Here is a 13370-nt window from a genome sequence, read left to right as displayed (position 1 = left end):
AAACACATTTTGCTCCAAATTCCCCTTGCATTGATTATTTCTGGGCCTCAGTTTCTGTATCTGTGAAAAACACAGGTATCTTCCCATGTTTTTGGTCTATAAGTTCTATAAAAGCCCTTCCTGCTCTAATGTTCATTAAGATAAGGGATCTGATTTCTCAGTGTTCCCAAAACAGGCAGTTCTTAACCCATCATTCTCAAACTCAACTCAAACTCAACCGTTTATTGGATTCACCAGGAGGGCTGTTAAATACAGATTCCTGGGCCCAGTGTTTCTGATTCAGTAGGACAGGAGTGGAGAATTTGCGTTTCTACAAAGCTTCCAGAGGGCTGCTGCTGCTTCCTTGGGAACGCCCTTGGAGAAGAACTGACGTAACAATTCTTAAACAGTTTTATCTAAATTGCTATTCTATAATGGAGATTTTAAACGTAGTTCTTTAAAATCCCCTATAATAAACTACCCTTCTGAGTCTTATTCCATCTGTTACCTAATTCAGAGCAAGTGAATGAACATCAAACAAAAATGTGAATAAATATTTGCAATACTCTGATGCAAATCTTTTTTTAAAAAAACTTTTTATTGTGAAATAGTTTCATATTTACAGGACAGTTGCAAAAATAATACAAAAGCTATACAGAGAACTGCAATATACCCTTACCCAGATAGCTGGCTTTACCAACTTTTAACATTTTGCCACATTTGTTGTATCATTCTGTGCTATCTATTTATTATCATCATCTTTATCTATCATCTAGCTATCTATATCTCTATGTACTATCTATTTCTGATGCAAATCTTTTGAATTGATTTTTCTTGTTTGGAGACTCAGTCAGTACCATCATTTCCATAATCGAAGGGCTGTGGAACAGATAAAATTGTATTTGATCTTGAAAGTTCTATGATAATTTGTTATGTTTCACCCTTAAAGGAAATAAAAATATAATGTCATTACAGAAGTATTCTGACATATGAAGATGTCTGTCTATATAATATTTATAAAGAGAGATCTTCCTTAAAGGAAGGTATCTATTAGCGTAGCTAAAGATTTTGTGACCTGCCTTACCAGTCTTACTAAAGGAACCAGGAGTTACATATTGAGTATCTACCCTGGGTTGCTCTCACTTGCCCCAGAAGAGCAAGGTTTATTTTGTTTGCTGCCTAGAACATTGCCTGGCATGGCTAATAAATGTTTCTCAAAAGAATCAATGTGCCTAGAATTGTAAGACACTGTAGATATAAAATAAACATTTGCTCATTGTTCTCAAGCCCCTTAAGCCTACGTGGGGAGAGTCCCCAAGACATTCTTAAGGTAAGCAAAATAATATTCGTGTTACTTGCTGAGGGAGTTTAGTGCAGACAGCAGTGAGAGCTGGACCTTGAAGCATGAGTAAGATCTATATAGGTGAAGGATGTGGGCTTATTTCTTGCCCATGTGAATTGTAGAATGTTTCTCACACATTTCTTCATAATTTGGCTTCTGTCTGCCTCTCTAGTCTCATCTTTCACTGTATTCTATTTCCCAAACATCCCGTGCTCCAACCAGGGATACATACACTCAGGCATAAACACACACACACACACACACACACACACACACACACACACACACACGTACACCGTATGCACACACTGTCTGTCTCTTGGCATAAACGGTTCTCTCCCCCTAAAATCCACCCATGCCACACCCCTACCTCCACCTCTTCTTTGTTAGCCAAACTTTGCCAAGGGGGTAGTGTCCACATCAGAAGGCATTTCCAGTTCTTCCCCCTAAAACACAGGGTTGCACTACATCTTTAGCCCCTCTCAGGATTGTCCCAGAACATGGCAGAATGGAACTAGACTCTGACCTAGCTCCCTCAAACCTCAAGAAAACAGTCCCAAAACCTTAGTATTTTCATCTTAGCCCTATTTCTGACGTGGCTACATCTCTTTTCAAGCCTCTAGTCCTTTCTCTTCCTAGCAGTAACTGTGAATTGATTTGTATCTCGTTGCATACTTAGAAAACTCTTCTTGGTTCTCATCTTCCAGTCCATGAAGACTAGAACCAGTTCTTCCCCCTTCTGGTTTAGTGGAGTGCTAGGTCTGCAATGAAACCTTACTTTATTTACCTTATTTTAGTAAATGTGGACAGGCAGAGGCTTCCATAAAAATCAGAGTTGGAAAAGACCAAAAATGGAACTGGTTTCATTTATCGACTGAAAAGAATCCAGCTCTGTCTGTATCACATATCTGTGGCCTTGAAGTCTGAACTCAGTAAGCCTACAGTTTGATTATGTGATTGTTTGGGTTTTTGGGGGTGTGGGAGATAGTGGTAGAGGCATGATGTTTCCTGGAAGAATTTACTTTGCTAAGGGTCATCGTTCTATATTTTGATTAGATTTTATGTTTAGAAGCCAGAATAGGTTGACAGGAATCATATGAAATAATCATATAGCAGTTTTCTTAGTAGTATTTGCATATGTAATAGGACGTTAAAATAGAATTGTCTTTTTGGTCTCAGTTTTAGCAGAAGATCAACTCATGGCAAATAGCCATGTATGTGGCAAATAGCCGTATTCAAAGTGAGGTGCTAGAACAACTATTCAGGACTGCAGGGGAGGTGTTGAAAGTCAGTTTTTTTGCTTTTCTTAGCCCAGTATTCACCTTGGGGAAATAAAAGTACTGATGTTGACAATGAAGTTCTGGAGACCATCTAAACTAGACCCACTTTTTAATTGGATCCATGGGTGGGCTTCAAAATCTGCTTCCACACGATTTGTGTTTATGTATACTGGTTCAGTTTCTGCATGGTTTATAGCTAACCCCAGAATATCAGGAACCATTTCTTTATACATTTCTTGTGTTGCAGTAAATGGAATGCAATAAATAGAATGTTGGGTCTAACTTGGCTCTAAGGTTCTTAAGTTCTGGTTAATGGTATTCAAGTGCCACCTTGAGCCTCCTCCTCCCTCTGCCCCACCAGGAAGGACAGGTTCTTTTAGAATCTTCCTTGATGTTGACTGTTTCTGAACCACATAATCTTATAGGATTTCCTCCTCCTTTGGAACAACTATATTTGGAAAAAAATATTATCTACTGGTGCTTTTTGTAAAGGCCTCAGGAGTGGAGAATGACTTGGTTGAACGTCAATCTTTTTTTTTTTTTTTTCTTTTTTCTTTTTTTCCTTTTTCTTCCACAGTTCCCTGAGAGGTTTCTGTAGTGTCTGATTCATTCTGCTTTGGTCTCCTGATTAGTGAGAGGGTTTGACTGTACAGCGTGACATTTTAGCTCTTCCTCTACAATTATGTATCAGTATTAGGGGAAGAAAAAATGGGGTAGAAAAAATATCACTGGCCTGGGAGCCAGAGAAGCAACGATCTATTGGCAGTCCCCCACATTCTTGTTCTGTGGACTTGGATGAATTGAATCTTAGCCCTGGCAGAATACAGCCATGATAATTAACTTGAAGCCAAAACCACCCCACAAATGCAAGATGGAGTATGGTGTAATGGAAAGTCCACAAATTTTAAACTTCACAAAGTACTCTAGCTTTACATCTCAGCTCTTTCTCTTCCTGGACTGTCACTTCACCTCTTCTGAGTTTTTATTTTCTCCTATGTAAAATGGAATGACAAGAAGCATACTTATCTCAACAAGTACTCTTAGAAAATTTTTTCCAAAGGTTTGTTGTAAGGAATAAATTTGATAACATGTAACTATTTTTCCCAGTGTCTGGCTTAGAGTAATCATTCAGTAAGTGGTAGCTATTACTAACATTGATAATAAAAATGAATGATTGACTGAAATACCCCTGTCCTCCAGAAATGGTGTCATATTTTTAAACCACTAGGCAGTCGCACTTCAATCTGATTCTCTGAAGTACTTTTTATTACTATGCTCAGCAAATGGGCTGCTTCTGCCATCCAGATAATCTCATGCTTGGGGCACTGGAGAGATGAGAACTGAATGGCATCTAGCCCTGGTTATCTTTTGGCTTCTTTTCCCACTGGGTTGTATCATGGCAGCCTTGTAATCCATATGGTGTTCTCTGATGCTCAGTGACTCCAGGAGGTGTTCAGAGAGAATGAAGGCGACATCTGAAGTGTCACATACCCAAGGACTGTGCTTATTGCATGAAGCTGTGAACCCCAGAAAGCTACAAAAATAGTTTGCTGTGATCGAATTTCCTTTTTTGTTTTTTCAGTTCGTTTATGCCTTAATGCTTTCTTTTCCCTTTTGACAGAACACATGCTTTTAAGAAATTCTAATTGTATGTTTCCTTAATGGTGTATAATTATATATCAAGTAAATATGTAATTATGGAGTGCTTTAAATTAATACTATTTACTTGATTGATTTAATGATTTTGGGGCTATTAGCCTATTGTGCTCGGAACAACTTAGCCAACTTTTAGCTGAGAATGATTAAACATATTGACATTTGGTGTGTGGCGGGAAGGAGGTAACATACAGTTTTTAAAACATTTTTTAAAAATCTTGCTTGAGAAAACAAATTTTGTATATTTTTACACTGTTGCAATATAAAAACAATGATACTGATATACCCATTCCTTCCTTAAGACATTGCATGGGTAGACAAATCTTATTACAAGAAGATATTGCCAAATGGAGCTCATTCCTTCATTCTTTCATTAACTCATTCATTCAGCAAATACCAATTAAGCACCTACCATACCACCAACACATGGACACTGGACACTGAGGTTACAAAAATGAATGCATGGCACCCCTTCTCATGAAGCTCAGTGTCTGGAGGGGAAGACAGACATAAACAGTTAATTTGAATACAGACTGATAATAAGGCTAGTATTTACTGTGTTTACATTACACGAAATTCCACAACAATCCTAATGTCAGTTTTCACTTTACACACAAGATTGAATTGTGTGCTTGAGGAGGTCAGTAACTTGCCTAAGGTTAATCAGGTAGTAAGAACCCAATCGGTGGCCTTAATGATGTTACTCTATTGATAAATGCTGTAATAGATGTAAATAGGCAAGTGCATGGGTACAAAGATGAGTAAGCCTTTCTTCTTGTGGGTGTTGGAGAAACTATTAGAGACAAGAAAGCAATTGAACTTGGATTTTGAAGAATAAGTAGGAGTTTACCAAAGGAAAAGGGAATAAAAGAAAACATCACAGACAGAGAGCAGCTTGGGCAAATGTACATTTTGTAATTCTTCTGACAGCAAAATATATCTTCCCAATTATTCTTTTTAAAAAAAATCAATAAATCATTTACATTCCTTGAAAACACATCAGTGGGGATCTACTTGGTAAGGAGTGGACCTGACATTAGTTGGGTGAAAGGAGCATGCTGATATGGAGTTTAACTTGATAGAGGCCCAATGCTGGGTTACTCTGAATGGTTTGGGAACTATGCCAAGCATTTTAACTACCTTGTTTAATAAACCACACCTGTCATTCCCAAAGATCTAAGAAAATGGGTAACCAGGAACGTTCCTTGCCACCACCCCACAATCCTTTTGTAAGAAAAAAAGTTACAAATTAACCAAAAGGAAGGGGCTTTTTTGGAAGCCCCTAGGAGAAACTCCACAACTTTGCTATAATCTGCCACCTCTACAGAGTCCATAGATAATTTACCTTTTATATTTTGACTAGCAATTGTTTGATTAAAGAGCCAACCAACCAGATTCCTCTTGCCTCTGTTTTCCTGCTGTCAAACATAAGGAATTCGAGACATTTGGATTTCCTAAACCAATGGTGTTGGTGTGGTAGAGCACTGTTTGATGACGCAATCCAAATAAAAACCATTCTTTTTCCAGAATTTTCTACCTCAAGAAAATGGCAGCTCCTTTCATCCTTCTATGCAGCTATTCAGGCTGGAAACTTGGGAATCATCCATGTCTCGTCCCTCCCCCCATCTTCCTCTTCAGTACACCCCATCCACACACACACACATGCTGAGTCCTGTGTACAGGTATCCCACTCCTCTCTCTGTCTTGAATTCTTCAAGTCTTTTAAAACCCTATTGCCACTTATCTAACCTAAGCCACCATCATCACTTACTTAGATTCCTCAGTGCCTTCCTAACTGGTCTCCTCTCTTTAATTTCATGCCATCCATATCCGTTCTTGATACTGGAACTTGAGAGGTCTTTAGAAAATGCAGATCTAATTATCACTCTCCTTCTTAAATGCTTCTCGCAGCTCCTTACCAGGCCTTGTATAATCTGGCTCATCAGTCTACTCATCATATAGGGTTTCATTTTTTTCGAACATCCAACTCTATCTGATCTCAGGAGAGCTGGGATAAAATTAGGACTAATGCAGGATTTATAAAATAATCCTATAATTAAACATCTAGTAGACAAGACATTATATAGCTAATAGAAATTAAATTCTATGCAACGTTACAGAATTTTTAAAAAATCTAAAGAGGTTGTTAAAATGGTCTAGCTTAATTTAAAATGTATTCCAAAATGTTGTTTTCATACCTTTACTAAAACAGAATTTTTTGATTAGAAAAAGTTGCCATGTTAAACACCTTTTCTTTCTATGCCTAGATTGTGTTCCCAACTCTTCCTGGCTATATGAACACAAGATGTGATATCATATCCAGAAGATGTTGTTTGGTGTGATAGCTGCTTATGAAGAGGAAGTTGCTGGGGGAATTAATTTCCTTTTACTGTGTTCCTTTAGGTCTCAGAATGCAGTTGGCCCATCAGGCAGGCCCCTAGTCTGCATAACCTCTTTGCTGTGTGTCGGAATATGTATAACTGGCTACTACAGAACCCTAAAAATGTCTGTGTTGTGCACTGCTTGGTGAGTCACTTTTGTTGTTGTTGTTGTTGGGGTGGTGGTGGTGGTTGGTTTGGTCAAATACAGCTAGCCCTGTACAGAGGGATGGGTACACAGAAAAGTGAAAATGCCATGGAGCTTTTTGAGAATCAAATTGACATAAATATATTGTATCTTTATTTCTTCTGTTTGTGTTTGAATAAAAATGAAATAAGAAGACATTTGTGCCCTTGCAAGTAGTCATATAGATTGCCTGTACTTTAGAGCAATTCTCAGTGAGACTTATGATTTTCTGACTATTGACTTCCTAGAATCCCTTTCGATAACGCTTCCTCTGGAGGCCTCTTATCTATCCAAAACTCAGCTCTTGGTAAAATCTTTCTGACTCCTTTGTGTATTTTTCTAGTATGAACATTCCCAATGTATGTCTAAAGGTCTTCTATGTCATTTGAAACATTTCATCATAATCTGGTCACCTGCCTGTTTTCCCACTAGACCATGAGCATCTTGAAGGCGAGAACTATGCCTTCTTTACCTCTGTATCCAGGCATGAAATGTTTGAATAAGTGACTGAATTCATGAACAAATGAATACACAAATGGAATCTGAGCATAAATGCTAGCGATATTCATTACTTCTTTAACTTCATGGTGTATTTTTTTTTTTTTTGCTATAATATTATTTAATTATTTTCCCTCTCCTTCTTAAGAGCCAGCTGTCTAAAACAGGGAAGAAATTTGAAGAACATTTCTTCTTTCCACTTCTCAACTCCAAACCCTTGGCAATAAAGGGAAAACATGTGCTGTTTGTAAGAATTTAATGTTAAAGACCAAAGGATTTTCCTTTTGGAGGCACAATAGATTGTGTGATAGAAAGCTTATTTTTAGGGACGAAACAGCCTATGGGTGCCTTGATGATTTTTGCTTCACTTCAGAAGCTTTTCCAAAAGTTCAGAGAGCCTAGACTGACAACTTTGTAAGGAAACATGGCTCAAGAGAGACTAGAGACTCCCAGTTCTAATGCTACAATCATAAGTAGACCCAAAGATGAAGCAAAAAGAAGTGGCAGACAAAGAAGGACTCCACAGTGTGATCTCTAGGCTCACTTAAAAAGGATGTATGTTAGCTGGAAGTCTGTGCCCAGTCTGGGAAATGGCATTGAATCTAGAGGGGTAGGGAGAAGACGGGCTTTCATTTTATCCTGTGTATGCTGCTGTTTCATTAAGAAATAATAAGCAAATGCTACTCTTTTAATTAAAAAAAACTAATAAAGCTTTTATAAAGACCTGCATGGCACATAAAAGGAGGAAACATATATGGAAGAGCCACAGAAATCTTAAAAGAGTGTCAGGAAGGCTAAATTTTAAAAAAATTGAAATTGAGAAAAATGTTTTCTTCTGTCTTCAGAGTAAGAACAAAAAACAAGTGCTTGAGGCACATGGTATAATTTTAATTCTTTTATTCTGTTTCTTTATCAAGAAGAACAAATGTCAAGCTAGAAAAGGAGCAACGATGATAATTAAGAGAAATCTGATAGGTGGTGAGATAGAGGAAGGACACCAAATGGTGATCTCTTGGAATGGGATATCACATGAGGAAGAATTGAAGATAATTGGGTATGTTTCAACATGGAAAATATAAGCATTAATGGAAAGTGAAGGTATTTCAGATATATGAAGGGCTGTCACAGGAAGAAAGGAGTAGTTTTAATATTCTAACAGAATGAAGAATGAGGATCAATGAGTAGAAGCTATGGAGGAATAGATTTTAAATCAACATACTCAGTATAAGGAAAAACTTTGAAAACTGTAACAGGCTACTTCAAGTAGCAGTCAGCTCCTGTCACTTAAATTATTCTGGAAGAGGCTGGGTCACCATCTGTTCCCGTTTGCCAATGCTGCCATTATGCTAAATACCAGAAATGGATTGGCTTTTATAAAGGGGGTTTATTTGGTTACGCAGTTACAGTCTTAAGGCTGTAAAGTGTCCGAGGTAAGACATCAACAATTGGGTACCTTCGCTGGAGGATGGCCAGTGACGTCCGGAAAACCTCTGTTAGCTGGGAAAGCATGTGGCTGGCATCTGCTCTGAAGTTCTGGTTTCCGAATGGTTTCTCCCAGGATGTTCCTCTCTAGGCAGCAACTGCTCTTCAAAATGCCACTCTCAGTTGCTCTTGGCGCATTTGTCCTCTCTTGGCTTCTCAGGAACATAAGTCTGCTTTCAAAGGCTGTCTCCAAAATGTCTCTGTAAGCTGCAGTTTCTCTCTCAGCTCCTGTGCATTCTACAAAGTGTTCCATTTGGTTGCAGCTCCTCTTCAAAATGTCCCTCTCAGTTGCTCTCTGCTGCTCTAGGCCTGTGTGGCTCTTTTTAAAGTACTCCAGTGATCCAGTTAACACCCACCCTGAATAAGCGGGGCCACACCTCCATGGAAATTATCCAGAGTTATCACCTACAGTTGGGTGAGTCACATCTCCATGGAAACAATCTAATCCAATATTGCAACCTAATCAACACTAATACATCTGCTCCCATAAGACTGCATTGAAGATCATGGAGTTTTGGGGGACATAATACATCAAACCAGCACACCATCTGTCGGGAATGTTACTGGATGTATTCCTGTATTGAATGAGGTTTGGATCATGTGAAACTTCTTTATTTTTTGTGACTCTATGAGCATACTTTTGGTGAAATATATACATAGCATATACCAAAAAGCAGCAGGTGCCTAACCTGTGAGCTGTTTACCTCCAGCCCTAAACCTAGCTCTAAACCTAGTAGTTGTGATGCTACAAGACCAAGGCTACTTTGACAGATAATTTCTTGGTGAGTATGTGCAAATAATGGGGCAAAAGAGTTTTCCTGGATGGTCAAATTTATATTGCTGGGCTTTGTAAGATAGTAGAGAAGCAATTTTATCCTAAGAATAAGCCTTTCTTTGCTGCTTTGTGATTTAAATAGCTGGGCCAGATTATGGTTTTCAAGGAAACAACTTTGAACTGAAAGACACCTCCAGTTAAGAGAATTTCTCAAAGATTTCTCTCTCTCTTTTCTATTTAACTGCAAGTGCAGCCATTCTCCATGGAGAATAGGTGATTGGAACATGTTCTTGATGAGTTTATGCATTTTCTTTGGCAGGATGGACGGGCAGCATCGTCAATTCTGGTTGGTGCTATGTTCATTTTCTGTAATCTTTACTCTACTCCTGGCCCAGCTGTTCGATTGCTGTATGCAAAGCGACCAGGAATTGGACTTTCGCCATCCCACAGGAGGTAGAGTAAGCTGGATGCAGGGTAGTTCCAAACATGGTCTAATTGGTGTCATGTCCTATTTGAAAACTGCCTCTTAGGTGCTTTCATAACTTGCTTTCTTTTGATGTGTTACCTGGCATTATTCTGAACTATGAAAATAATTGAGTTGGAGTAGGGTACTTGTTTTCTAAACAGTTTCAGAACCCCACATTAGCATTTGTGATTTTAGAATTAGAATCTTTAAAGAAACCTTATATATACCTCCCTCATTTTCCAGGTGAGGAAGCTGAGACTCAAATCAGGTTGTGATTTGCCCCTGGATTAAAAGTATGTTATAGAGCAAGAGCATGATACCCAATCCCAGGTGCTTTCTGTTTCACTCTACTGGTCTTTATTGAAATACTAGCATTACATAGGATGTTGCCAGAATGAATAAGCAGTTTTTAAATTTGCTTTTTCTTATGAATCTGATATAGGAACAAGGAAATAGATTATGAAAGATAATCTTAAAATTTGCTTAAAAAAGAAAAACTCTCTTTAGATAACTGATTTATTTTCTTCCTTTTAGTCCCAGTTTCTTCCTTTCTCATGTTTAAATTGCATCTCCTTACTTTTTTGAATTAAAAGTTCTTCTGATGTTGAAATTCTAAAATTTATCCAAAGCTAGCCTTTAGCTGATAAATTTAATCTGTTAGATCAGATAGAAATAAATGTTTAAATATTGAGCTACTATAAAGTTCCCAAAGGATTTTCATTTCATAAATAACCATGTTATCAGGTCTTTGAGGGAAATAGAGCAGTGACACTAAATAAAAGCTTTCCTTAATTGTTTGTTGCATTCTTTTTTGCTAGTTAATGTTTACAGAATTAAAAGGATTAATTTTTATTGTAACAATAATTTGCAAGGACAAACTTCATACCAAAAATTGGGCCTCAATAAAATGGCAATCTTCTGTTTCAGGTATCTGGGCTATATGTGTGACCTACTGGCAGACAAACCCTACCGCCCTCATTTCAAGCCTCTCACAATTAAGTCGATCACTGTCAGTCCAATCCCCTTTTTTAACAGACAGAGAAATGGATGTCGCCCTTACTGTGATGTCCTGATTGGAGAAACCAAAATATATACAACCTGCACAGATTTTGAACGAATGAAGTAAGTCATGATACTTTGCTTCTTGTGAACTGCTCAATTCTTGTTATCACTTGGATCATAGTCTTTTTGTGAGGACTACATCATTGTGAAAATAGCTGACATAAAAGAAATTTTCAAAAAAGAGTGGAAATCATAGAAAGGCACAACTAAACCAAGGGATGCCATGGCCACTTACCAAGTGATGATATGGGTAGAGGGACTAGTATGAGCCACAATGACAGCTAAGACTATGGTGGGGGATTGGGCATGGTCATTGATGAAAGAAATATTCTTGTTGGGATCTGATGGAAATAATAGAAGAATCAGAGATGAATGCCATTTCTAGGTAGAGCAATTAGGTGGATGGTGATATAATTAAAGAAGATACAGAGTCCAGAGTATAGGGCAGGTACCAGTTAGAGGTTGAGAGGGTGTGGAGTAAAGAGAGTGGATGGTAACACAAAGTTAAATTAGTCAGAATAAGTTAAAAATTCCAAATTACTTTGGAATAAGTTAAATTTGGAGATTGGTATCCTAGACCCTCACAGAACATGGAATTGCTGTTTCTCTACTGAGCTGGACTGGATTTTCTGTTCCATTTTTCTCTGCTTTTACTATTAATTTAAGGTTAGGGAATGGCAAATGCATCCTGTTTGGGTGTATTAGAGGGAACGAAGAGATCTGCAAAGTGAATTATCTGGAAGTCCAGATAGCATGGAGAGAGAGAGCTTGGCATTGACCCACTGCCATCTTGTTTTTGAACAAGCTTGAACTCAGTTGGTACTGGCTGTGCTTCTGACTTTGGTCAAGATGGAAACTGGTTCTTAGGTCCAGGCCTGGGCAAACAGATTCCCTGACCAGAGCCAAGAGGGCTATACCTGTGTGATTGCACAAAATTGGACTCTCTTTTTAAAATGTATGGTTTGGTCTCTCTTTAAAGAGAATACCGTGTCCAGGATGGAAAAATCTTCATTCCCTTGAGCATCACTGTGCAAGGAGATGTGGTTGTTTCCATGTACCACTTGAGGTCAACCATTGGGAGCCGGCTGCAGGCTAAGGTACAGTACAGGAAGAATTATGGCATAAGCTTATCTGAACGTTTGATGGGGGTATGTCTGAGTGTTTTCTCCAGATAATTTTGATCTTCAGCGACTTGTGATATTAGAACTGGAAATAGCCTTTAAAGATTGCTTAGGTCCACCTCCCTCATTTTACAGGTGAGAAAACTAGGACTCAGAGAGTTTGTGACTTGCCCAAAGTTCTTGACATGTTGACTCTGCCAGAGTTGGAAGCTGTAGAACTTCCAGCAACCATGTTTTTAGAAGCATGTACCTTTTGAGAGTTCCATTTGGATCAGTTTAAGGATAGAGATTACTATTAAGTATGTGGCACTGAGTGATTGTATTTTATTTTCAATTTCTTAATTGAGGTAAAATTTACATAACATATAATCAACCCTTAAAAGTGTACAAGTCAGTGGATTTTAATATATTCACAATATTGTGTAACCATCACCACCTATCCAATCCCAGAACATTTTCATTGGCTCAAAAGAAACCCTGTACCCATTAACAGTTGCTCCCCATTGCCCCTTCCCACTATCCACTGATGTACTTTTTGTCTCTAAGGATTTGCCTATTCTGGAAATTTCATATAAATGTAGTCATACAATATATGGTCTTTTGTGACTTGGCTTCTTTCACTTAGCATAATGTTTTTGAGGTTCATCTATGCTGTAGCATGTTTTAGGGCTTCATTTTTCTTATGGCTGAAAGAGATTCCATTCTGTGAATATATCATATTTTGTTTATTCATTCATCAGTTGATGGACATTTGGGTTGTTTCCACTTTGGGTTATTATGAATAATGCTGCAGGTAATTATATTTCGATGTATCAAATATTTGCTAAATGCCTGCTCTGTGCCGCCCATTGCCCAGGTGTTCAGGATTGACAAGAATAAGCCAGTGTCCCTGCCTCTAAGGAACTCAGTCTAGCAGGGAAGGTTCACACATGTGCAAATATCCATCATGCCGTATTAGAGATAGGTATGAGGTCCTGTAATGTTTTAGCCAGTGCTGGTCCACAAAGGCTACAGAGAGGACATGACCTTTCAAGGTTGGCTTTGAAGGATGAGTTCACTGGGTTGAAGCAGAACATCCTGATTAGAAGAAACGGCATGAGTCTATGTATGGCAGTGTGCAAGAATGTGGGACATTAACAGGTAA

At 38.2% G+C, this 13370-nt stretch overlaps 1 protein-coding gene across 11 annotated transcripts in view; it reads left to right on the top strand.

The window, feature by feature from the left end:
- DNAJC6 (DnaJ heat shock protein family (Hsp40) member C6) overlaps positions 1–13370 on the top strand; it is a 171993-nt gene that overhangs the window by 124111 nt on the left and 34512 nt on the right. For all 11 annotated transcript variants that reach the window (XM_037827000.1, XM_037826999.1, XM_037827004.1 and 8 more), the window contains 4 exons: positions 6661–6783; positions 9897–10030; positions 10971–11165; positions 12085–12202. In XM_037827000.1, the coding sequence (XP_037682928.1) occupies positions 6661–6783; positions 9897–10030; positions 10971–11165; positions 12085–12202 (570 nt within the window). The remainder of the gene's footprint in view (positions 1–6660; positions 6784–9896; positions 10031–10970; positions 11166–12084; positions 12203–13370) is intronic.

The sequence above is a fragment of the Choloepus didactylus genome, chromosome 2 (assembly GCF_015220235.1).
Source record: "Choloepus didactylus isolate mChoDid1 chromosome 2, mChoDid1.pri, whole genome shotgun sequence".
NCBI lineage: Eukaryota > Metazoa > Chordata > Mammalia > Pilosa > Megalonychidae > Choloepus > Choloepus didactylus.
The sequence above is the reverse complement of the archived record's forward strand: the minus strand, read 5'-3'. Positions and strand labels throughout refer to the sequence as shown.